The sequence below is a fragment of the Oryza sativa genome, chromosome 12 (genome assembly GCF_034140825.1).
Source record: "Oryza sativa Japonica Group chromosome 12, ASM3414082v1".
Classification (NCBI taxonomy): domain Eukaryota; kingdom Viridiplantae; phylum Streptophyta; class Magnoliopsida; order Poales; family Poaceae; genus Oryza; species Oryza sativa.
Window position 1 is genome coordinate 20,007,204 of NC_089046.1, and position 26,172 is coordinate 20,033,375.

Below are 26,172 nucleotides of genomic sequence, written 5' to 3' on the forward strand. Positions count from 1 at the left end.
TGCAGCTTTTGTTGAAGAATATATATTTCTTTGGATTTTCTTCTTCTATGTCTGAAGAAATGATTTTATATTTCACTAACTTTCATAGGGTCTGGAGTAGCACTTCATGTTGCATGTTTTCTTTTGTGTGCATTTTCTCACTCTTTTGAGCCTTCCAGTTACTCTGAATTAGTGTCATATACATATACATAAAAGAAGCCTTTTTTTTTTATCTGAGATTTTTGAGTTTTTGAACACTCATAAAGCCACCCATCATAGCTAAGTCATCATGCCATCTTCAGACTTAAACATTGATAGAGCCAAGGAGATTGCATGAGCTGATCATCATGCCTCTTGCTCTCATTCTGAAACCTTAGGGCTACATTGGACTCAGGGAACCGCTGCTCCGACTCTGATTCAGCAGAAGTCGACGATGACACTGTTGCTCCGGAGTCCGAGTTGGATGGCTTCTCCTGCTTCCTACCAGCCCCAGTTGCCAGTGTGAGTTCAAGGTCGAAATCTTCAACGAATTCGGGGGCCTTCTTCTCCCCCGAGTTTCTGTACCATTGTTGATGGTCCATCTCCAATCTTGGTATGGTTCGGTTGTCTGCTTTTGCTTGAGCCTGGGTTGAGATGCTCTGCATCTCTATCATCAGTTGCTTCTGAACCCGGTACACACGATGCAGCTCATTGACCTGCGTCGACGAACAAAGAGATGAGATCAGTCTACACTCCAGAATTGTAGAAAGATTCTACTACAATCAGTGTACACTTCAGAATTGTTGAAAGATTTGTACTATCTCTGAGCAGGCATTGTTGGTTTTGGTTAAACATGTTTTACCTGTTGTCTGAATGTCTGTTCCTGCTTCAGGATGGCCATCTTGATGTGTTCTTTCTCCATTTTTGTTCTCTCTTGTCAGCTCACTGGCATGGGCAGTATAATCTGATTCATGAGAGATGACAAAGTAAGTACAAATTGTTGCTGTTGCAAACAATGGCAATGGCTGACACCGCTACATCTATACGCTGCAATTATTGATGCATCTGTTGTTTAAGTGTTTGGTTGCGTGGATGGCTTTGTGAGTTCCTTCTCTCAACTTTTTTCATGCTGTGATTGTGACACTGTCTGCTGCTAACACAACCTTTGAAGTGAAGCCTCTGAATTAATCTTTTGTTCTTGTTTGGATAATTTTCTTGTTATTAGAGAGGACTACCAATCTTTGCAATGAAGTCAGGCAGGTGATAGCATGAGGCATTTAAGTTGCATTAGTTAGGTAAATGAGTATCCTATGTAAGCATAAATGTAATGTGACCTAACATCAATCATTTGTCTGCTTGTGTTTATACTCTTGCAAGTACACTGGCTTTCAGTAGAACAAAAAAATTGAGAACTCCAGCTTGGGTGAGACTTTTCTTGTTGATAATGTGTCATCCCATTTTTAAAAACCGATATTTTTTTTTTTGTTGAGAAAATGATGGGAAAAAAAACATGCAGGATGTAGATGCTACATATACACGAAACTTTTGACATTTCTGTAGGATACTAGAAGAGGCTTAGAAAAAATATATTTGAACAGAGGAAAATAACTATATGTAAATTTAGATGGCATTTAAGAAGTACTGTCGTTTACGTTTTGTATCAAAGTTGTACAATTAAACTGTGGATCATGCTGTACTGGAAATCATAAATTTTATGTTCAGTTATCTGAACAGGGACACGAATTCTTTCACAACTTCATGTCTCCAATGACAACTACAAAATCTACACCTTGAACGTCAACGATGTATAATGTTTCCAGACAGAATTATGGAAGAAGCAGGAAACGAGATGTACATATAGCATAATTCTGCATGATTTTTCCTAATACCATTGTTCAGATGGAAGCATGATTTTTCCTTCTACCATTGTTCAGATGTAACAAGAATATGCATGCATTTGTTTATGATTTCATAAACAAGACTGCTAAAATGCTCTAGAAGAAACAAGAGGAGAAGAACAGCAGCGGTTTTATCTTCGAAACCGAAACATGATGCCACACTTTCAGAAGGACAGAGCAACACAGCTCCTCCTTGAGCATGATGAAATTATGAAAAATCATGGAGCACAATCAAAGAATGAGCTTCGCGAAACTTTCGGAAATGCAACCATATGCTCCATGGAAGCCTCAAGTGCAGTTCTTTGAGGAAAAGAATCATGAGAGAAGCAAGGTGGATGACAAGGGCCTTGTGCTCACCTCAACCAAGAATTCCTACTTCTGAATTCATCTGAAGAAAGAAGGCCAAGGCTATACTACCTCTCCTCCTCTTGTTCTTCCTCTCACAAGTAAGATCTCTTGCTAGCTAGACCAAAGGAAGGAACTTCTGGTTCTGCAAAGAGGCAACAGGTTGGCATGTATCAAATCTGGTGAGGCAGGAGGGGGGGATTTTAAGATTCTCCCCTGTCATTAGTTTTACTGTCATGGGGTGAAACCCTATGGGCATGCCAAAACAAATCCAAGTCACTTAGGCCAATGGAGTTCAAGTATGATAAAGGTGCCAAAGATGCTCCTATGTAGTGCCAAGAAAAGGATAGGACCAAGATAAGAAGCCCCAGCTATTATATTCTCATTTTTGCAAACACACCAAAAAAAAAAAAATCCTACGCGCACCCGCTGACACTGTGTCACGGAGGATTTTTCGTTGTCGAAGGGATGAAAATTTATATGTTGGTATTGCTAGTTTACATGGATCTGTTGATTTTATGATTTGTAGGGATTCTTGTTACTGAAGTTTACTGAGCTGTTGGTAAGATTTGGGGCTGTGTAGCAATATTGGTTTTGAATGTTTTTTTTTGTGTTGTGGATCACAAGCATCAGAAGGATCACTGAACAGACAACTAGGAAATGCTATGTTTAGATTTCATGCTAACATGTGCATTGGTTTAAGAATGCCATAACCACTTGTCCCAACTAATTTAAATACTTGCAATATACTGTCACTGAAAGTCAGAACAATCTGCCTTCGCTTCACATGGGAAAAAAAACTAGAATAACAAAAGCCGCCCTACCATTTTCGATAGCGGCAGGTAAGTAGAAAAATACTACTCCCTACAGATTGCGGCAATGTTCATATTTAAACTACAGAGGTAGCTATATTTTGGTACGGAGGGATTATCATTCTTTACCGGGTTAAACGGTTTCTTACAGCGCGAACGGACAGTCAAGATTTGATCTGACTTGAAATCCTGCAGGAATTCAGATCCACAGCAGGTCAATCCTGATCAGATTCAGAATTGAAGTTGGATCTTGGGTTGGCTTATATGCAGCTCAAGATTGGGCAATGTGATTGGATAGTGAGTTATGTGGAGTAGTTGGTCACAATAACATGTGTTGGTCCCCTCCCCCATTTTCTCTTCTTCAGATTTGTGAGGCCTGCAATGCAAGCAAACTGTTCATCCTGAATGTGATATGTAGTATTATTTTGTTCATCCCCAAGGGATTTGGACAATCAAGCCAGAGGGTATGAAAAATCCAACACTGCATGATTAGTTCCAGACCATGGTGTCAGCCCCTGTCATTGTCCATCTCATTGCTTTCAGGCCTATCAGATGCATGTCTCTGTCACCCTCTTCCCCAGGGATTAATTAGCTGGATTTTTTTTTTGTTCCAGGGTTTAATATCTGTCATCTGGTTAATCAGATACTTCAGATGCATGAATTTGTTGAACACGTGGTAGTTCTTCATGCCACAGAATTCCTTTGCATCATTGCATGCATTATTTGGAAATGGCTGTGGTTTTGTTTCTAGTAAGTGGTTACTTTGTCCTAATCTCTCTTGTACCATTCAGAAAACAGCATTAGTAACCTAATTATGTAGTAGAAAATTGATTACAGAAGTTCTGGAAATGATTCCTCATTACAAGAAGTACATGATCTGGGGGGTAAACTGAGCTTATATTTACTGTTCAAATTTAATTAGATTTTTTTTGGTAGTTGTACTTGGAGTATCAGGTAAGACTGCACAAGAACAAATGTCATAAGACATAGGTACTCGGTGTCGGACAGGTCCATGTGGTTTTTACTATGAACAGGACCAACCTATCAGTCAGTATCAAATTGATTTTACGACAAATTTTGTTTCAGATTACTTGAACAGCTAGAAAAAATTTGCTCGAAATTGTCTTCAAATGAACACCATTTTGTTTCAGATTACTTGAACAGCTAGAAAAAATTTGCTCAAAGTTGCCTTCAAATGAACACTGTGACACTCCCTTGAAAAGAGGGGGTGAACAGAAAATCGATTGGAATCTTTTACAATCGACCACAAACAAGATCACACCATTTGTTAAAGGAATAATGAACATTAAGATAGACATATCACAGAAATAGAATTCCAATAGGCTCTTAAAAAAGCCAGGCAGCTAGCTGAGCATGCGTGATGATGTTTTCTTGGATTAGACGGCTCAGAAGAGAAAGACGACATAATTTGGCAAGCAAAAATATTTTGGTCTAGTCATCTCATAATCATGTACAAATCTATCCAGCATGCCAATCATGTAGGGAAAAAACAAACAAAATCTTAATAAAGGATCCATTTAAGTGTGTTTATCCACAATGTTAGATGATTGATAATCAATGGTGTCCATCTTGTTCTTTTTGTATAAAAAAAAACTTTCAAGTTAAATTCTCTTCAGGAACTTAAGGTGAAAAATTCAGCAGGACCCACCTGTCAATGTCAACAGACAAGCATGTCTGTGCAATTCACACACAACTTATAATAATTACTACCTCCGTCCCAAAATAAGTGCAGCCGTGGATATTCGTTCCCAACGTTTGACCGTCCGTCTTATTTGAAAAATTTGTGAAAAATTTGAAAATATTTAGTCACACATAAAGTACTATTCATGTTTTATCATTTAATAGTAATGAAAATACTAATTATAAAAAATTTTCAAATAAGACGAACGGTCAAACGTTGAATGTGAATAGTGCAAAACTGCACTTATTTTGGGACGGAGGGAGTATTTTTTTGTCACAAGAAGACACTAATTGTACTACTATGCCCATATGGTCATATTCACACTCATATGTTGTAACAAGAATACAAACACCAATAGATGATGCCTTGTGTAATATGCTCATCACTGGGGTGATCTGTGAAACTCAGTGTAAGGGGGGCTCAGTCTCTATGATTGTGTCATGTCCTCACATCAGCACATTAGATGCAATGTCAAGGTCTACCTTGGTCCCTCCCCCCTGTGCTTGGCAAAAGAAAACAAAATCCCCAGATCTACCTACCTAATAACCAATAATTTCTCTTACATGCATGCAAACAGTTGAGATTGCACATGGGTCCATCCATGCATGTGTCTCTGTTGATCATCTCAATTCATTTTTATGTGCTTTTCTTTTATTTCTCAACAAGCATATTTTTCCTGGTTTAATTAAACTAATTTTTTAACATTCTTATATATATATATATATATATATATATATATATATATATATATATATATATATATATATATATATATATATATATATATATATATATATATATATATATATATATATATATATATATATATATATATATATATATATATATATATATATATATATATATATATATATATATATATATATATATATATATATATATATATATATATATATATGCAGCAAAATTTTAACATCCTTCTTATTTGACACTAATTTTCTAAAACACAATGTGAGTTCAGGACCCACATGGCAGTGAGACATTGATGGCAAGTAAGGTATTGTGAATAAGGAATTGTTAGTATCACAATTAGATCTAGTATGGCATTGAAGGTTAGATCATTATCACATAAAAAAGGCTCAAAAGAAGATTCCACTAACACATCTATATTTCTTCTAAAACTACTAGCACCCATATATATAAGACTTAGGTAGATATAAGGTGGGAGATTTAATTCAATACTGAACAGGGACATCAATAATTGTTGGTCCATAATAAATCCCAAAATTTGGAAGATCCCTACATTAAAAAGCTCCAATCTTTCATTTGTAGTTGAACGCAGCAGATGGTGAGAAATCCATTCTCTAAACTATTTAATTGCTTTGGATCTTATACATACTGTCGGAGGATCATGAAAATGTACTTATCTTAATCATATACCAGCTAGACTATTACTTCAAATAATTAATCTAGGTGACAGCTGTAGTCTGTGGATATACATTATTATTGTTAATTAGCGCAATATTTCCATATTGCTCGTCCCAAAAACTTTATGTCAGCTGATTTCTGTACTCCATCTTATCAAGACGTCTATCAAAGATCAATTTCAGAATTATTGCCTCCACCTTATTATTTCCAGATGAGTGTAATTCTGTACTTTTTTTGTGTAAATAAATATTTAGACGTGGCTATGTTAACCCTGCACACGAATTTGTACCGAAAAGTATTTTCACAATGTTAATAGTTTAATAGTGTTTCTTATGTATCTTGTCATATCCATTAGTGGTCAAAGATGCATTTTGGGGTCTTGTTTGCTTTTCGATCACACCTATTTTAGGAAAAGCTTGTGAATCAATCTAGTTAATATTGAGTTGGAATAAATTCTATTTAGCACGTAATTAAATCAGATAGGTGCTATATATAGATATATATTGAGGACTAATTTCAGGGAAATATTTGATTTGTTTTACCTTTTAGACTATTCATCACATATCAGTAACACCATTTTGCTAATTCAGTACACATTTACCCCATTTAAGTTCCGACTCTCTCCAATTAATAGTTTCTTGGAGCTGTCCTTTAGAGAAATCTTCACTGTACTCCCTAAACTATTTCACTTAGGCCCTTAACCCCCTAAAATCATTTTTCTGGATCATGTTGCTAAATAAGCCAAAAATTATGCCCATTTCTGATTGTCTACTCAGACTGAAGCTGAAAGCCTAAAACTATGCCAAATCATTGCACAAATAAGTTGAGTAAATGCTACCCCCAAAAAAAAACTAGACTAAAACAAACTCTAACACTCTCAATACTTTAACAGAGAATCGAAATTTTGCTAATAAGGTGTTGATCATAGAGCTGCTCATATAAATTAATTAACTATTAGAAGTTGGTACATGTTCTTCCCTCTTTTAGAGAACAAAATGCTGGAGATGGATGGTTCCAAGTGAAAACACATGTGGAAGCCACTATAGATAATTTAGGCAGCAGCAAGCAAAGAAAGAAAGAATCTTTTTATTTTTCCTTCTGATCCCTGGCTGATGAGGGTGAGGGAGGCCCCCAGACAGTGGAGCACGCCTTGCCGGGTTGAAGAGGCACATTGCCTCATCCATGGTGGGGCCTTTGCCAGGCAGCAATAGATTGGGGCTTGCATTTGCAAGCATCATCATTGATCACCCAATCTGAATAGTACCCCCTTCCGTCCCAAAATATACGAGATTTTGATTGAATGAGTAGGCTCTATGCTAAGATTCGTAGTAGTATGATATGTCACATTCAGCCAAAATCCGTTATATTTTGGGAGGGAGGGAGAACTCCCCTTTCGTTCTCAAAATAAGTTGATTTTTGGAGCTCAAACTTTGTTGCAAAATATGTTAAATTCTACACTCTTATGTAATTTCTCAGTTTAAAAATCGAGCAATTTTATTACTTCAATACACTTTGCCTATTTATTTGCCCACCAAAACTATTTATCTACCAATGAGAGGCACTTTACTAAAGTTTTCTCTGGATTTGATGGATCAACTTGTTGGGAGTACGGAGTACCTAATCCTGGAAGGGACAGAGAGGAAATAATTTTTATCCACTCCTAACGTCCCACGTGAATATTTACTAGTTTACATGTATGATCTATTTGAAGAATATACATGCGAGAACTGTTCTGCAAACTTTTATGTGATGCTTCCACTGAGTTGCAAACATTATGCGGGACATATTTAACTATTTGTTACTTTTATGATGTTGTAATTAAAGATTTACCATTGCTAGTCTATAATATGTGGGTCCTTATGTGTCTATGACATATGAGTCTAGTGAAAAATTTTTAATTGTCACTTGTAAGAGTGGCAAAAAGTTAAATATCTCACAAAGGTAGACATCGTTTTAGGATATGTGTAGTAAACCTTTCATATACATGTAGCAAAAATACTAAATTCGATTTGTGAGAAATAGCAACTATATTTGACATGAAAAATAACTTTCACATATATTTTTAATATTTTTTATTGAATATATGATTAAAAAAATAATGATCAGATATGCATATTAATAAATATATCAATACCCTAATTAAACAAAGAAGTAAAAAAATAAAATGGAAGGAGCTTGGACAGGATCTAGAAATTTTATACTAATTGTTTGACATCATCTGAGATCTAGCAAGTAGATCTAGGAGAGCTCACAGCTCCAACATATCCAGATAGTGGAATGAACTGTTGACCCATTCCATAAAGTGTAGAGAAAGATTGGCATGAAATGGCTGGGACGGCTCTGTAGGTGTCTCATAATAAAGTTTTTGGTCAAAAAGATGGGCTCAATTTGCTGTAGAGCCTTAGAAAGCTAGGGTTCCAGAAGAAATATATCTATTTATCTAGTAGCATAATAGTTGCGTCTGGTCTCCTCGAAAAAAAAAAGAAGGGTTGCGTTGTCGAGCTTGAATTATCTTGGTTGCATTTCTTTCGGTGCATCCAACGAATTATATGCAACTTACCAAAAAGAAAGGTTGAGAACTGTAGCTATCATGATTCCTGACTCATCTCTTATCTGCACCTTTGGTACCCAACTTACCATTCATATTTTTGTGTCATGGAAATGGAATATTGATTATTTGTGTTATGGAAAGGGAATTTTTGATTGAGCTCTAGCACTAAGCCCGGTACTAGACCAAACTGAACAAATAATCCCACTAACATTACAGGAAAAAGAAATTCAGTTCAGATTTATGTCTACACACAAATATCAGGTACATGTTGATATTTTCTTAGCTTCAAAAGATCATACAATAAAAAATAAGCATCATGTATTCTGAAAAGAAAATAAACCAACTTCTTGAACTAGTGATGGAACATTAGTGGTTGTTCAGAGACCAACATATAAGAAAAGCATACTGTGTAGTTATAGATACTCCCACAGGCATATTACTGTAATTAACTGGAGATACTCCACAACCAACTACTCCTATTGGCCATCCAAAAGCAAATGTGGAACTCATCATAGACATCATATATATTGCATCTAGCATAACCCAACACCAAAAAAGTAGCTTTTGGCACAAGTGCAGATTACCAGGACACTAGGGGCACAGCATCATTCAATAAAACCACTTCAATGATCAAGCGAAAAAAAAAGATATATTCCTCTTACAAGATATATAACAAAGATATCAGTAGGGGTGAAAACGGTACGGAAATTTCCGAGAATTCCGGCTACCGTTTCCGGTTTGCACCGACCGTTTCAATCGGTATCCATAATTGTCGGTATCGGAAATGGAAACGGTAATCTCTTTCGGAAATGGTAGCGGAAATGATATGGGGTTTTTTCCGACCGTTTTGTCGGTAACCGTTTTTTATCGGTAATTTCCGTCAAATTTCCGACAAAATTCCGAAGAAGGAAGTCGGCTGGGCCTGGCTAGCAGGAGGAGGAGCCCATTAGGCATTAAGGAGCAGCCCATTCCGAATAAAGAAGCCAACTAGGCCTGACCGCATCGTCGTCTTCATCGGCGCTGGGGCACCGCCGCGCCATGTTGGGCGCCGCCACCAGGTCGCCGACGCCGGCCGCAACCTCCTTCGCCCCGACGGCCTCCATCGCAGCCGGCCACCTTCCCTCCCCCACGCTCCACCGCCGGCTTCCGTGCCACCGAGCCAAGCGCCGAGCGCCGCCGCACCGCCCCAGCCTCCTCCTCCCCACCGATGCCGCCCCTTTCTCCTCTCTCCTTCCCCCACCGCCGCCCTGCGCCAGGCCGCCATCTCCGGCGCCTCTCTCCTCTCGGGCGCGCGTGAAGGAGCCAAAGGCAGAGAAGAGAACGAGAGAGAAAACAGAGAAGAAATCGAGAGAGCAGGAAAAGGAACCGAGAGAAGGGAAGGATAAGAGAGAGAGAAAAAATAAAAGAAAGAGAGGAAAAGAAAGACTGTGGGATCCACTGGCGGGCCCCACCATCTTGACTCCTCTCTGTGATCGACCTGGAAATACCAAAAAGTCTAGTTTAGCATGAAACTTAATTACAACAGTAGTTATACAGTGTCAACATAAAAGTTCTTATGCAATGTGCCACTGTAGGACGACGATATAGCTATGTCAATTGATGATGAAATAATGAATGATGTTTGACAAGGAGCTGATCAGCTGAAGCCATGCCAGCTTGTGAGCTTGGTGTTCTCGAAGACTTCAAATCTATATCCTAAAAAAAGTCGGACAATATTAGTTATGCTGTAATCCTATCATATAAGCCACATTGTATGCTTTAGCCACATTGATGTTGAAGTATCATTGAACTTTATTTATATTATTTATCAATCTTATTGTCAACTTATTAATCATCATATAACGGTGTTGTGTGGCAGCGTAATGATGCAAGGGTGAAATTATAAGGTCATCTTCATACATAGTTAAATGCGGGATGATACCACAGTTCGCTGTTTCCGACATGAATTTTCGACTTCCGTCCGATATCGGTATATTCCCGTTCCGACGGTTCCGTTTCCGAGATACCGATATAACCGATATCGTTACCGTTTCCGAGTATACCGTTCCGATTCCATTTTCGAGAAAATAAAATGAAAATGGAAATGGTAGAGGGTTTTTCCGACCGTTTCCGACCGTTTTCATCCCTAGATATCAGTCGTACACCCACTCGTGTTCATCCACCACCCACATGATCTAACCATCCACCAGCATGATCGTGCAAACATGTTTGTTTATCCATCATATGCCACATAAAGACCTTTTACACAAAACAATAATGTCATGGCGAACTTTTGCGGAAAAGATAGTCATATGGCTACTAGAGTTGGTTTTTGTATGGAATTCCAGGAAATCAACCCACAGTAACATCTGATCTGCAAGCAATCTTTAAGGGCTAATGTTCCATCTGCTTTTTCCTAACATGGAGATGCCACATAACATGGTGCTAGTTTAATCTACCTTCTATTCTTTCCTATGGTTCAATCATGTGCTACTAGGTTAAGATTATGTGACAAAACTATTCAAGCCCATTAGATTAGGTCACAGAGCTCCACATATCACAGTTGACAAAACTCATGTCGACACGTAGAAAGGGATCACACTAGCCTTTTCCAGCTGAGTGCTAATGGTCCCAGTTCCACAGCTTAGATAGTAAAACCTGGGAAACAAATAGATGCGTGGAATGGATGCACCTGCAGCTGTCAATGTCCCCTTCTCACCCTGATGCAATCACATTGGATTGCATCAGTTCAGAGTGCTTGGAAAGACACTGGGTGAATGCTTAGCCAAGACAGAAAACCTCTTCTTTGATCTAACAATGGCACCTGAACATGTTCACATGCACAATTGGCTCAAACCGTATCAACTTCCACATGCACTGGCATGAAACGGACATCATATCAACCCTGATGCAACCCAACCAAGTGAAATTCCAGGAATGGTAGCACAAGGTTGCTTGTGCAGGTTCACATCCTCTGCCGCAACATGCAAACAAAACAGAAAATCATCACGAGTCGAGATGACAACTGACAAGCAATTTATTTGTTTCTTGAAAGATAATTACAAAAATTTGAACTCATATATCGCTCACCTAAGATATTGGCCGTCCATTTCTGATGAGAAGGAGCAGATGACGAAAGGCACGTAGCACCTGTTCAACTGGAAGTCAGAGGATCTGATTCCATTGATATTGATACTCACCAGTTAATGGGTGTCTTTAGTGCATAATGGCAGCATCTGCTATGTTCTTGATATGGACATCTGACCAAACACTTGGAGGCATTTGGTAAGTGCCCTAAGCAATGCTCAACGCTCGTGAACTATGCACACTTGTCCTACCTGATCAAGTACTATGTAGCATCTCAACAACTATATGTGCAATGGATACTTAGTTTGATACTATCATGCAGAATACAGTACCATATCTCTCATCCCTACTTTTTAATGCTCAGATTGCACTTGAACGTTATCACTATTCAACCACTACCATGTTCAGATAGAGGTGGGGACATTTAAATGCTACTTAACATTTGCATGTAGTTTTCAGGAGGATTTTCTATGTTCATTACCAATAAGAACTCTAAGGAAAATCTAAAACTGAACACTCTGAAGCGAACAACACTATGCAGCACTAGCAGTATCTGAATATTGACACAAGTATGTCAGCAACATTAAAAACAGTATTTATTATTCCTAGGATTAAATTTTGTTTCATGTTTCCAGCTATGATGCCTCAAGGTTTGTACCAGATCGAAAATGGAAGTTGCCCCGAAATGTATGGTTATCATAAAAAATGCCTGGCACAAGAAAGTAATCTATGACGAAAATATTTCCTTCTTTTCTTAAAACCCGAAACAAAAGCATTATGACTTGTAAACATTCAGTACAGAAGAATATGATATAACAAAGAGAAAGAGTAGCTCCTTATAAATATCCCAGTACATCCAAAGCAGCTACCAACTGCAAGGAGCCAGAGTACCTCTTTGATTTGTACTCACAAAAGATATCTTGATTGAAATAATGATATGGCACACTTGGCATGAATATCCACCATGTGTTACCAGGCAAGCATATGACGATTAAAGAATGGATAATTTCTATATCTGATTGAACAGACAATGATGTTAGGCAACTAGCAAATTGACATCAGTGTCACCCTTGGGAACAAAAGATTGCATCATACTAACTCAAAGACGAGTACATGTAATCATGTTACAAAAGGCCAAGCGGCAACTCTCATGTCAGTATTTATCCTCCCAGAAGCACATAAACTTTAACAGCTATTAGCTTATTTTCACAGATGCATTGAATTTTCTAGTATGCCTGTCACAAAGTGCCAAGTTGATATTAAAGTTAAGCACGCATCACTTGCCGTGTGATATAAAGGAGTGTGCATTTTCCCTCAATCTAAAATCAGTGCTCCAGGAAACATTTTAACTAGAATATTGACTGTCTTTCAAAATTATATAGCCTCCATAAGAAGGATGTGCATACTGTACATCTGTTCACTAAAAAGAGGATGCATAAACAGCGTGTTTTTCCTTAGGATAGACAAAAGAATTCAAATGCCACAAACTATATATTTTATGCATTAGAGGTTGATGGGCCTAAGTCTTGCCAAAGAACCTAAAGTCAAACGACATATACCTAAACTTTCATGCCTTTTAGTGGATAAGATAAAGTACATCAGTCAGTGGAGCTAAAGAAATTCGCAGTTGGATAGTTTTTTCAATGTCAATATCAGTGCAGCTATAATGCCTTCATCATCTCCAAAGGTGAACACACTTACTTGTCATTTTGCTTCGCACCCAATATAACAAACTACATCACCAGGGTTATCTGTGAAAGCTTTGAATGTGAAAATATAGTAATTAAAGGAGAAGCAGGATCATTCATCTGGCATATCGTACTGAAGTTTAACAAGTGACACCTTACATAGTAGACTACTGTTTGTTCATATTGTTTAACTAGTCTTCCATAATGAAAAGAAATCTAACAGAATATGGAGCATTAGGACTGTGATGGTGAACCTCCGTTCTGTCCACTGCTCAAATCCAGTACATCAAGTGATCGAAATGGAGGCCGCTGTCCAAATTTCATCAGATGTGCAACTTCATAAACTGGACGCAGTTCTAAGATGGATTGAACGTCTAGGTAGGAGTCGCAGGCAAAACACCAGATTGACAGATCACTGCAATGGGTTATATACATGTACTAAGTAATATTAACCAGATCATGTAGAAATGAAATAACATAGGAAGATGTACATTGTACAGGTTCACAATGAAAGCTGAGATACAAGAGAGAGGCAGCATATGACTGGAAGTGAACTTAATGGATAGGAATTAATATGAACATAACAATCTGATATTTAAAACATATTTTAATTATCTTTGTTTTTTTGTATAATTATATAACTAGGTTTACTACTAGAGACATTAAACAGAACAAATGTACAACTTATAACTTAGTAATGGGCTATTGGCTGGTTCTGTAAATTTGGTTTTCTTTAAAGATGATGTATGTAGGAATAAATTGGAACAGTTCAAGAGTCTAGTAACGGGTAAAATTATTCATTGTTATAACACTTGAAATTCAGGTGACACTTTAAACCCGCTGTACTGACTACTGACAGTGCAGATGCATGATCGTATCACCAAAAAATCACTGTGATCAAAGAGGAAATTAATCAAATGCAATTTTGATGATTACCTGAAGCTCAGGGCAAGACAATGTCCTGTATCTTGATAATGGTACAACATATGTTTGTTGATAAAACGGCTGCACAGGACATCTTTACAGATCAAGCACAACCAGTTTTCAGCAGGGTGATGACATCTGCACGGACAAACGCTCACAAATGAAGATAATACCTTGGATTTTACTCAGAGCACATGCATTCATTGGGAATCATGCAAATATGTCCTCAGTTACTAAGCGAAGATTCATAATAACAGATATTTCAGTTGGGAATCATGCAAAATACAGGGTGACTCAGGCTAACTTAAATGACTGGGAGACGTCAATACTAAAGTTGAATCTCTTTTGGGAATAAGGGTTAGTTAGAAGTTTATCTGCCAACGCATGGGTAAGGAGGGCTAAGTTAACCCAGCCAAAGCCTTTTAACCCTCTAAACCCATGAAAAAGTTAACCCACTATAGGGGTGATCCGGTCAACCAGTGGAGTAAGTTAATGCACCACCTTTTGTACTGGCAACTTAATTAACCCACCTAACCTTAGCAAACATTAATCCTACTAACTAGGTCAGTCTGGTTTGTGGGCCAATTATCATAGATGAGGTTTGCATGCATAATTAGCTCAACATGATAGTGTGAGCCAGATGTTGAAACAAGAAAATATAGTGGCAGATAAAGGAAAGGAAAATCATCAGGTGGAACTTTGGTTAGAAATCTCAACAACTCTCGGTTGGAACTCTTAAGGTACTTTTGTCACATCCTGAACTCGAGGAGAATAATAAGCCTTTCTAGTCTGCAAATCGGCACTTGGGATTAATTTTACCTTCGTCACATCCTGAACTTGAGGAGAATAATGAGCCACTCTAATCTACAAGCATACTCTTAGGATTAATTTCAACAATATTTCTTAGGGTACACATGTGACCTCATGCCTGGCCTCTTAGACACCTCTCAACAAGTTTATACCTTATAATTATAACATGATGTCCAGTTAACATAAAAAAGGACCTTTGGCTGCTAATCTAACAAATTTGCATAAAAACCACCCAATGAGAAATAATCTTGTCATCAATTATCAATTACTCCAGTTGATAAGTAGGTGAAGAAAACTTCATCCCCAGGCACCAGGAGTACATTTCCAGGCTCAAAGTACTGCAAAAATTGTTATCACAACACAGAGCATGTTCCCACCCACCCCTCGTGACCAATCAAATCGCCAGTGTCTATTCATTCAGTGAGCAAAATGCCAAGTTCTGGACTTGATCCAGTTGTGCTCTTGTGCTGGTGAGAGAAACTCACATGTATGTCACAATTTCTTCCAGCGCTAAACCCAAGAAGAAACAACTGCTACCGCCAAACACTAAATGTTGCATATGTCTTACAAAACATCTTGAGATTTTGAGAGCCACAACCTACTGTATGTCTACGATCAATATAATCATCTTGATCATGCAGCATTAAACTTTCCTCTTTACTTGGTGAACCAAACCGTCTCACCATTCATTGCAATTTGCAAAAGTTGAATTAGTGATATACTGCGAGGCGACTACTAACATTCTATCCACGTAAAGAACACAAACAATCCGAATACTAAAAAACAGAGTTGGTTTTCGAGAGGTAGGTTAGGTTAGGGCCAAAACCTAGAGCACGGCGAGTCGGGCGGCGGCACGCGCGCGAGGTCGTCGGCGCTGGCCGCGGGCATGGCGGGGAGGTGAGGGCAGCTGGTCCGCGCCTCCACCCACCCAGCCGCGGCTCCGGCCAGATCAAAATCCGCGCCTCCCTCCCCCTCCTTACGGCCGCCGCCATCGCCGCCGTCCTCCCTCTCCTTCCCCTGCGACGACACAATATGCATCCGATGAACACGAGGAAACCCCACCGACAGAGAGAGAGAGAGAGAGTGAGGCACAGTGCAGTGTTACCGGCCGGGACGTCGACGAGGGCTCGCCGGAGCCAGCACCTGCGGCGGCGGAGGAGGATGACGACATCGTCGGAGGCGGTGGTTGGCGGTGCAGGAGATACGATCTGAAGGATTAAGTCTATTATGCCTCCCTAATCTCTTATGTAGCGACTGATTGAATCTCTTCCTTAATTAACCGTAAAATCGAGCAGAACACCTTCCCAAATTTAAAATCAGTGTAAATTAACTCGTCCTGTAATAGATTGATCACGATTAACTTGCTGAGTCAGCAGATCTCTCAATAGAAAAAACTAATAAATTGTAGCGGGAATTAAGATCCTCATCAATTGCCCATATTTTTTTAATAAACCAAAATGGTTTATTAGGCGATAAAAGTTAATTTTTAGGTAAAACTTTATATATGTGTGTTTGTACTTTGTAGAGACTTAAAAAACAATATAAAAAAGCTACGCTGAAAATATCTTAAAATCAATTTAAAAGTTAAGTTTAAAAATTTAAATTTTGGTTTTGGCTTAACCTTATTAGAGAAACTAATAGGGCTCTAAGTTTATTTTTCTCTCTAAACTATTGCTCCCTCGACTACAAACCGGTTATATCAATCCTTCAACTTTGAAAACATATGCAAATCAACTTTTTTTAAATGGTACAACTCAGAACACAGACTAACACATACCGCACTCACACCATGACACACGCACATACACGCGTGCGCGTCCCTAAAACACGCTAGGAATGAGATTGGAGTAGAAGGGTACAACTCAGGACGCACACTAACACACACCGCACTCACACCATGACACACGCACATACACGCATGCGCGTCCCTAAAACACGCTAGGAATGAGATTGGAGACACTAGCCCTTAGTGCACGGGAAACGTGCAGTCCCACTGAACACGTACGCGTGTGTACCCTATAACCTAGCCGGGACCAACCGAAATCAGTCCCGAGGAAACCCTATTACCTAGCCGGAACTAACCGAAACGGGAAATACCCCTGGTGAGACACACGAGTTGCGATCCCAGGGATCGAACCCGTGCGGGCTGCTCGCTCACGTGGCGACGCTGGCCAACTAGAGATGGCAACGGGTGCATACCCATCGGGTTCTCTTGCCCCATACCCACACCCACCATATCTAAATACTCCCACTTAAATACCCACACCCATCGCGGGTACAAAATTGTCCCCATACCCACACCCGTGCGGGTAACGGGTATCCAACGGGTACCCATACCCATATAATTGACTTGTAGTATTTATAGTTTTGTACTGCAATTAGCCATATTAGAGTTGTAAACCATCAATATTTTCTCTAGCAACAATGCTATTAATATTAGTGTTCAAAGGCGAGTAAATAAAATTATACAATCACATTACATAATCAAGAAATCAAATAATAATTTTATATAATTAGACTAAGCAATGCTTTAAGATGTGAAAGGAGTTTTATGCTATGATTTAGTAGTCGTCGAGAGTTATATTGCTCATAGTTTTAAGCTCAATGAATGGGTTTTTTCTACCCACGGGTTGGTGGGTATGGGTGGGTAAAGAACGGACCCATACCCACGTACCCAATGGGTAAGAGTTTTCGCCCGTTAGTAGACCCATGGGTATAAGAGTTAGAACACGATTAGCTCCTAATAGAGTAAAAACCCGTCGGGTCTCGGGTTATGGGTACCCATTGCCATCTCTATGGCCAACCGCGCAACGCTCGGTTCTCATATGCAAATCAACTAATCAAATTCCCTCCGGAGGAGGAGGATACGTCTTGTAGAAGACGAGGCCCGAGAGGAGGAAAACCCCGGCCCAAGTTGAGGCCCAACTTGTCAGCCATCACTAAAAGCCCATTAGGCCGGCCCAGGTCAACCCGACCGATTAGGGTTTAGCTCTGCGTGCTCCTATAAAAAGCCTTCTCGCTTCTCTCCGCCGCCGCCACCCTCCCACACGCGCGCGCCTCTCTAGGGTTTCCCACCTCTCACCGGCGGCGGCGGAAGGCGAAGGCGGCGGCGGCGGCGGCGAAGATGGGGCACTCCAACGTGTGGAACTCCCACCCCAAGAACTACGGGCCGGGCTCCCGCGTCTGGTATGGCTGCTGCTCCCCCTCCTCCCCACCTTCTCCGACGTCGTCGGCCTCGGATCGAGGCGTTACCTGGGTTGGGTTTTGGTGGTGATTTCTTGGTGCTTAGCTCGTCGCGATTAGTGTGATTTGGGTTTGGTTGTGACGCTTCGTTGATGAAATCATTTCACCGCCATGCTTAAGATCTAGTTCGGTTACATGAGTAGGATTTCTCAGGAATGGACTGTTCAGTTAGAGGACTAGCAAATTAGTACTAAGAAGTAGACTTTTCTACCTTATTTTGATTGTGTAGCTTCGTCTGCAGTAGCATATCAGAATTACAGTACTTCTTGTATGATTCCTGGGATAAAAATTGGTGTTCGGTATGTGTGTGACCTGTAAATGCTTTTGATATAATGAATGGATTTTCTTGTAGAAAAGCTGATATCGTAGGCTGTTTGTTGTTCATTAATCACACTTTTCTTCTGTAGTTGATATGTTAATTGCAGTCATGGAAGATTAGCCCTTTGGGTGTATGTATGTATTGATCCCACATTTTCTTTGATGTGTTTGGTAGCCGGGTGTGCGGGAACCCTCATGGACTGATCAGGAAGTACGGGCTCATGTGCTGCAGACAGTGCTTCCGCAGCAACGCCAAGGACATCGGCTTCATCAAGGTATGCTCTATTATGAACTTCCGCTGTTCCGTGAAATAGTGAGATCCTCATTGGTTCTGTTTGCTGCTTCTGCGTTGACATTGGTTATGTAGTAATGGACCTGCTGCTGCATCACTACTGCCTGTTGCTAAACCAGATAGTTACTCTGTTCTCCTATCTAGATGATTTTGTGCAATGTTCTCCTAACTAAGATGATTTTGCGTGAATGTTTATCTGGATACGTGGTTGATGTATGTTTGTGGGATGCCTCTACCAATTTTTATGTACTCTTTCAGTTGAATGATGAGATGATGTTATGATATGCTTGCTTGCTTCTTGAAAAAATTCATCCTATGAATTGATGTCCTGCTCATTTACTTTATGCCTCATCTTTTCTTGTGTAATTCAGCATTGTAATGTAATTGATTCTTGAAGAGTTGTGTTCTTGTTAACGTTACCATTTAGGTGTGATCTTGGTTGTTATATGATGCTGTACATTTCTGTTTGAAAATGGCCCACTTGTAGAATAAAAGCTTTTCTGTGCATATCTTTGAAAAATCTGATCATTTAGTTAGGCTTATCAGTATGTTTTGGCTTCTTTCTTGCTTCATGGTAGTCTTTCTTGCTGCAAGATAGTATACAAGCTAATGATCACTATTATTTTGTTGCAGTACCGCTAAAGTCATCTTGGTTTCCTCAGCCCTACTGCTGGGTGAAGAGATGGAGCATTTAATGGAAGGCTTAATTTCAGTTCCAGTAATTTAGCTGTTTGTTTGGTACTCTGCAGACTAAAGTGGTTTATGTTTCTGATGCTATTTGAATGATGTGGATGCTAAGTATGAATTAATCGCGCATCAAAAAAAATCCTTTAATACTATTATATATGTGCTCCTGTGAGGGATCGTATGATTTTTTGCTGTTGAATGGAGATGTTCAGGTTAGCAGTCAGCTGCTGCATTTTGGACAGGCACATTTTCAGTTTGGTGGTTTAAACGCAGTTTTAGCAGTTAAATTGTGCATCTTGTAGTTGTGCTGATCAATCTTATGATCTCTACTTAATATCTGGATCAAGTTAATGATGACATTATCGTGCTTTTATATGCTGTATACGCTTGTGCTATGAAACGGATTTTGTGTCACAACGACGCTTCTGGTTTCCTTGTACCAAAAATTACGCTGACCAAAATCTCCAAAAAGTACGCTGGCCAAAATGTTCGATCTAGATTCAGCTTGAATTTTCACTTTGACAAGCAAATTGCTCATGCGTTGTAATACAAAATGCTCATGAGTTGTAATGGGATATATCCTTATTATACCGACAAAATTAATTCTATGTGCTATCAAAGTTCGCAACTTTTGTGTATACTATTGAAAAAGTTCGTAGCAATATTTTCTGAAGAAATTTAACTATTTGCCGTAGAATGGCATCTCTTCAAATGACATCTATTACCCTGGATATATCAAAGTTGATGATGGCTGAGATACAAACGCGTAGATGATGTACTCACCAAAAAGCAGATAAACGAGACCACATGCTATCTACTATGCTATGACGCTAATATACCATTACACTAGTACATTTTCTTTTTTGGTATATGTAGAATCTTTGATAACTTATATTTTTTTAGACTGGACATTATTTGTAAGATCGATTTGAACCGGCATACTTCACTTAAAATATGTGACAAAATGAATCTAATATTGAATACATTCAAATTATTCATTTTTTCTTAACTCTTTTAACAGTGTAGTTAACTTCTAGTAATGTGAAGAGTTACTTCCCTATAGCCTGTAGTAGTGTAATTACTTCTAACGTTGTGAAAGGTTAATTCTCTCTAGCAGTATAGTTACTTCTAATACCTGGAAGAGTTATTTTTGCTTTATGTTTTTTTTATAGTTACTTTCCTCTATAAGTGTATTTACTTTTAGTATTATGAAGAGTTACTTCTATTTTTAAATACGTTACTTTCCTCCAACAGTGTAGTTACTTTTATGTTATGAAGAGTTACTTTCCTATATGACACAAGATTTGATTTTTTTTAAAAAATAATACATTGATTACTTTAAATAAATAATATATGTATTTACTTGAAAATCTTTTCTACACTTTGCTTATGAATTTACTCCACATAGTTTTTTTATTTCAACTAAATCATAATGTAATTACTTCTAATGCTATAGAGAGTTATTCTATTGCATAGCTAACTTACTTCTGCAATTGAAATAAAGTACTTTTTAATTAATGAAATGTTTAAATATATTCAACATTGATATCATTTTGTCACATATTTTGAGTATAGTACAATGATGCAAATAGATCCTAAAAATAATATATGATTTAAAAATATAAGTCATCAGAGAGGTTTTAAAAAACAATATGCATCATTATATTTTTTTAAGCTAAAGGAGGATTTATACATGGGATGGAGTGGTTACTGCTTTAACCAAACCTGCGATTGGTCATTGTGTAGTCATGTCCATTTTGGGAAGAGTGATAGATCTAAAGAATAAATAGTAGGGGATCTAACGCCGTGTTTAGTTCCAAAGTTTTTCTTCAAACTTTCAACTTTTCCATCACATCAAAACTTTCCTACACACATAAACTTCTAACTTTTCCGTCACATCGTTCCAATTTCAACCAAACTTTCAATTTTGGCGTGAACTAAACACAGCCTAAATAAGATAGACAAAACTACGGCCCCTACTTCCTATTTACGTATGTCAAAAAAAATTTTAAGTAGAGATTTCATGGGCCTCATATCAGTAGTGTGGAGACTCAAGACCCCACCGCTCCCACGATAGATTCGCCTATGTTTGTGAATGAAAATAGCCAGGATATGCTTTCAACCTCATCTATCTTTACTACAGCTAGCAAACTTGAAAAAGCTAGACATGATTTCAATCAAATAAAAAAATGGAAACATCTGCAGGTTATCCATGCAGCTCAGGCCATGATTTCTGCATACGACAAGCAGGGTTTCAAAAACCGCCGGGGGCCCGGTTACCGCCACCCGGCGGTACGGCGGTTACCGGCGGTAACCGCGGTAACCGCGCAAAACCGCGACAAATTTACAAATCGAAATTTGAATTCAAAAATTCGGGCAAACCGCGCGGTTTGGCGCGGTTACCGCGCGATGTGTAATGGGTTGCACAGTAACGGGCCGGCCCATTTTTTTTTCTTTTTCCAATTTTTAAATTTATTCTCCGTTTTGCTCTTAAATTTGAATAAATATTACTCTTTTTTGAGAAATTTCTTCACCATAAAACACTATAAATCAAGCACTACCTTCACTATTTTTTTTGATTTTTTTCTTTTTTTTTAAATTTTTGAATTTAGACGAATTTTATTAAACCGTACCGCGCGGTACGGGTAACCGTACCCCCGCGGTACGGGCGGTAACCGCGGTAACCGTGCGGTTACCGGCGGTTTTTCACACCCTGACGACAAGGAAGCAAGTGTGGATAAGATGGACAACAATGTTGGTCAGGAACAGGAACAGGTATATATAATCACAAAGATATCTCCCATCCCTGCAGGTATTAGATGCTATATTAATGCTTCTTGGGTGGACAACACAAAACATGAATTGGTATTTTCATTCATGATCCAGTTCTGGTATTAGATGCTATGTTGATGCTTCTTCTCCCTTGCAGGCTGAGCTCACAGCACTTCGGGTGGCCTACAAATCTGCATTCTTCTCAGCTCGGCGAATGTGATCTTTCTCACCGACAATGTAACAAATTGCTTTTGTCTTTAAGCAAAACAACTTTCAGGAAAATCGAGGCCAATGGAGTTTGAGACCGCTCCTTCCAACTTTGCTTGCAGGTCAAATGGATTCGAAGAAGGGCAAACGAAGTTGCTGATAAACTTGCAAATGAAGCCAGAAAAGAGTTCAATCTACGGCTAGAACCTACTTCTTTCTATCACAACAACACTCATCTTTGTTATATATCATCCTACGTACCCAAACACTAGTAGTGGCCTTGTAAACCTTTTGCATGCAAGAGGCAATTATATAACTCAGGCTTGGTTTAGTTCCCAATTTTTTCTTCAAACTTCCAACTTTTTCATCACATGAAAACTTTCCTACACACACAAACTTCTAACTTTTTCGTCACATCGTTTCAATTTCAATCAAACTTTCAATTTTGACGTGGACTAAACACACCCTCATGTACTCTGTTTCTAGTTTCCTACTCCCTCCGTACCCTCATGTACTCTGTTTCTAGTTTCCTACTCCCTCCGTATTTTAACGTATGACGTCATTGACTTTTTAACTAACGTTTGACCACTCGTTTTATTCAAAATTTTTATGCAAATATAAAAATACTTATATCATGCTTAAATAACATTTGATGATAAATCAAGTCATAATAAAATAAAATATAATTATATAATTTTTTTAAATAAGATGAAAGGTCAAACGTTTGTTAAAAAGTAAACGGCGTCATACATTAAAATATGGAGGGAGTAATAAATAAAAAGTCACAAGTTCTAAAAGAAAAAATGTAGTCTAGGAGAGAGAAAGAAAAGCAGCTTCACGCGTTCCTTCCGCGCCGCGACAGTCCGCCACCACTCCGCGTCCCCCTCCGCCGTGTGAAAGAATCATATCATCTAGCTGCATTAATAAAGTTGTGGTTACAGTGGTATCAAATGGTTGCTTCGGTTTTACGAAACAGGATCAAACACACAATTATTTACTTTACTTTTTAACTGAGGGAGTTTAAGTTAGTATTATGATAGCACTAATGCTAGCAACTGTACCACATCTGGCTCCATTCCAAAACGAAAAGGGCCGTAAAATTTCAATCAATCAGGACAATCAAACTGGCTATGAATTCGTGAAATTTCACTTTAAAAAGATCATATTGAAACATGTACTGTACGTACTTAACTGTAGAAGGTTTGCTCTATTATTTTTTATCCCCTCTTTTTCTTTAACTATGGACTTAATACATTTAATTTTAAAACATATGTAGAGCTAGATTTTTTTTAAGAGCTAACGCTTTATATTTTTCTTCTCTCTTTTCCCAACATATAACTTACAGTTGTACTGTTATCCATGAACGAAATGCAGAGATTTTGGGTAAACATCGGCATATATGTGATCGATTGATTGCGTGATTTGTCAGGTGAGCACGTACGAAGCTTCCTCCCTCCCGTGTTAACTATTCAGTCATTGTTGCAAACACCGAGTAGTAGCCCTTCACACTACCTAGGGCCTCTGTGGTGAACCCATGGTTTTCTATATAGCAAAAGACGACGTGTTGTATACATGCCCTAGGATAAACTTTACACCGGATTTTTTTTAAAAGAAACTTAATTTACACCGAAAATTAAGGGATATTTAACTATCCGCAGGTTTATCCACCTATTTTATCTATAAATAAGTTCGCAGGTTGACCTACATACATCACAACAGCTATAGCGGCTAAATTGTACTTGGGAGTAAACAGTTTAAGGCCCCCTTTGAATCAAAGGAAAATCATAGAAATTCTAGAGGATTTTATTCTATGAAAAATAATCCTATAGAGTACTTTAAAACGAAGGATGTTTCCTATCAATCCCTTCGAAATTCCTATGGAATGGACCTTACTAGAGCAATTTTAGAGGAAAACAAGCATGGGTCTCACCTCATGTTTTTCTCTTCATGTGTCTAAGATTCCTATGTTTTTTCTGTGTATTAATTAAACGATAGTTTGGAGACTTTCCTATGTTTTAAAATCCATAAGAATTCAATAAGTGGCATTTCTATTCCGATGTTTTTTTTTCTATTCCTCTGTTTTCTCAATCCTACTATTCAAAAGGGACCCTAAAACTCTGCGCACTAGCAGCGAGCAAGTGAGGTGACGGGCAATGGGTAGCGACGGCGGCAGCGATGAGTGATGCGAAAGTGAGATGGCAGTGGTCAATCCCCTTTCTTCTCTTTTTCCTCCTTTTCCTTTTTCTTTGCTTTTCCCTGGCTGAAGTATAAAGCAGTTGTACAAAATTATTTATTCATCCCATCTTGTATATGAAACTATAATTTATATGTGAAATATATACTGAACTAATTTATCTTGAAATACTCTTGGCAAGGTAGTACAAATTTGGTAAGGTAGTACAGAGAAGAATATACAATGTCATAATATTAAACTCAGCATGCAATTAATCATAACCAATACTTCCTTCGTCATATTATAAGACTTAGATTAACATCTATAAGAAGGTAATGTTAGGAAGTCTTATAGCCTTAAACGATGGTAGTAGTAAGTAATGATTAATGAACGTATCGAGAACGCGACACTTCTAGTCCGCGTCTATTGGGTGCGCACTGCACACAGTACAGTACACACCCTCTCCACCTGCAGAGATCGAGCCTCTAATCCTCTATAAATATCGTTGGAGCTTTGCAGCCAGGAAGCAAGCTAAGCATAGCTCGAGCTAAGGGTATAAGCAAAGCAAAGCATGGCGAAGAGTGGTCTCCTCCCTCTCACCATCCTCCTCCTCGCCGTCGCCACCGCCCTCCACGGCGCCGATCGTGTCACGGCCGTGCCGTCCTTGGAGGGCTTGGAAGCCGCCGGGGAGGGCTTGGCCGAGCCCATCAAGAAGGTCGTCGGTGGTGCCGTTGCTACCGGCGTCGAATCTGTCGGCCGGAAGAGGCCGGCGATGAAGGATTTCGCCGCCGGCGTCAAGGCTGGCAGAAAATTCCACAAGGGCTTCAAATCCGGCGCCGCCGCATGGGCAATGTTGGCGCCGCTTCCGCCACCGTACTAAGTCTTCCCAAGTTGTGGTTACCGCCGGTGCTTGCCGGCGCTGGCGCAGGCGTTACCTGGGCGACCAATTACCGCCGTCATCCCTGTCCCTGCAGGCATGGGCGGCCTACAGGGACAGGGATGACGGCAGTAATTGGTCGCCCAGGTAACTAAAGTAGCGCCGATCGATACCCGCCGTATATACATCGTGTACACTGCTAGCTTGTGTGATGCAATATATAAATAAAATTGTATTAACAAACAGAAAAAGGAAAAAGAAAGAGGGAAACGCTGCTGCCGTAGCTGTGTCCCTTTTTGTGTTTTGTCGAGCGTCCCTGGCCCCATCTGAGTATCTTTAAGGAAAAAAAAATGAAACGAGCTTATGAATACAATGAGATCTCCGTTAGGCCATGTCCAACGCATGGCCTCAAGCATGTGGTTTTAATCTTAGGCTCGGATGTTATGGTGGAGGTTTGGAA

At 39.0% G+C, this 26,172-nt stretch overlaps 3 protein-coding genes and 1 long non-coding RNA gene across 4 annotated transcripts; 2 read left to right on the forward strand and 2 right to left on the reverse strand.

The window, feature by feature from the left end:
• Positions 1 to 185: 185 nt before the first annotated feature.
• LOC4352307 (uncharacterized) lies at positions 186 to 2,549 on the reverse strand. The gene is made up of 3 exons (XM_015765121.3): positions 2,214 to 2,549; positions 821 to 922; positions 186 to 674 (listed from the first exon to the last, which is right to left on the reverse strand). Exons 2-3 carry the CDS (start codon positions 878 to 880, stop codon positions 267 to 269), a joined length of 468 nt encoding a protein of 155 aa, XP_015620607.1. The 5' UTR covers positions 881 to 922; positions 2,214 to 2,549; the 3' UTR covers positions 186 to 266.
• Positions 2,550 to 13,504: 10,955 nt separating this feature from the next.
• Positions 13,505 to 16,361, reverse strand: LOC9268136 (uncharacterized). Its single transcript, XM_015763334.3, has 4 exons — positions 16,249 to 16,361; positions 15,970 to 16,160; positions 14,346 to 14,471; positions 13,505 to 13,824 (listed from the first exon to the last, which is right to left on the reverse strand). Exons 1-4 carry the CDS (start codon positions 16,312 to 16,314, stop codon positions 13,644 to 13,646), a joined length of 564 nt encoding a protein of 187 aa, XP_015618820.1. The 5' UTR covers positions 16,315 to 16,361; the 3' UTR covers positions 13,505 to 13,643.
• A 1,816-nt stretch (positions 16,362 to 18,177) lies between these two features.
• LOC4352308 (small ribosomal subunit protein uS14) lies at positions 18,178 to 19,838 on the forward strand. The gene is made up of 3 exons (XM_015762709.3): positions 18,178 to 18,329; positions 18,880 to 18,979; positions 19,630 to 19,838. The coding sequence occupies exons 1-3, from the start codon at positions 18,268 to 18,270 to the stop codon at positions 19,636 to 19,638; spliced, it is 171 nt and encodes a 56-aa protein (XP_015618195.1). The 5' UTR covers positions 18,178 to 18,267; the 3' UTR covers positions 19,639 to 19,838.
• A 5,360-nt stretch (positions 19,839 to 25,198) lies between these two features.
• Positions 25,199 to 26,016, forward strand: LOC112937378 (uncharacterized). Its single transcript, XR_010738436.1, has 2 exons — positions 25,199 to 25,763; positions 25,860 to 26,016. It is a non-coding gene; the product is annotated as an uncharacterized lncRNA (long non-coding RNA).
• The last annotated feature ends 156 nt before the right edge of the window (positions 26,017 to 26,172 follow it).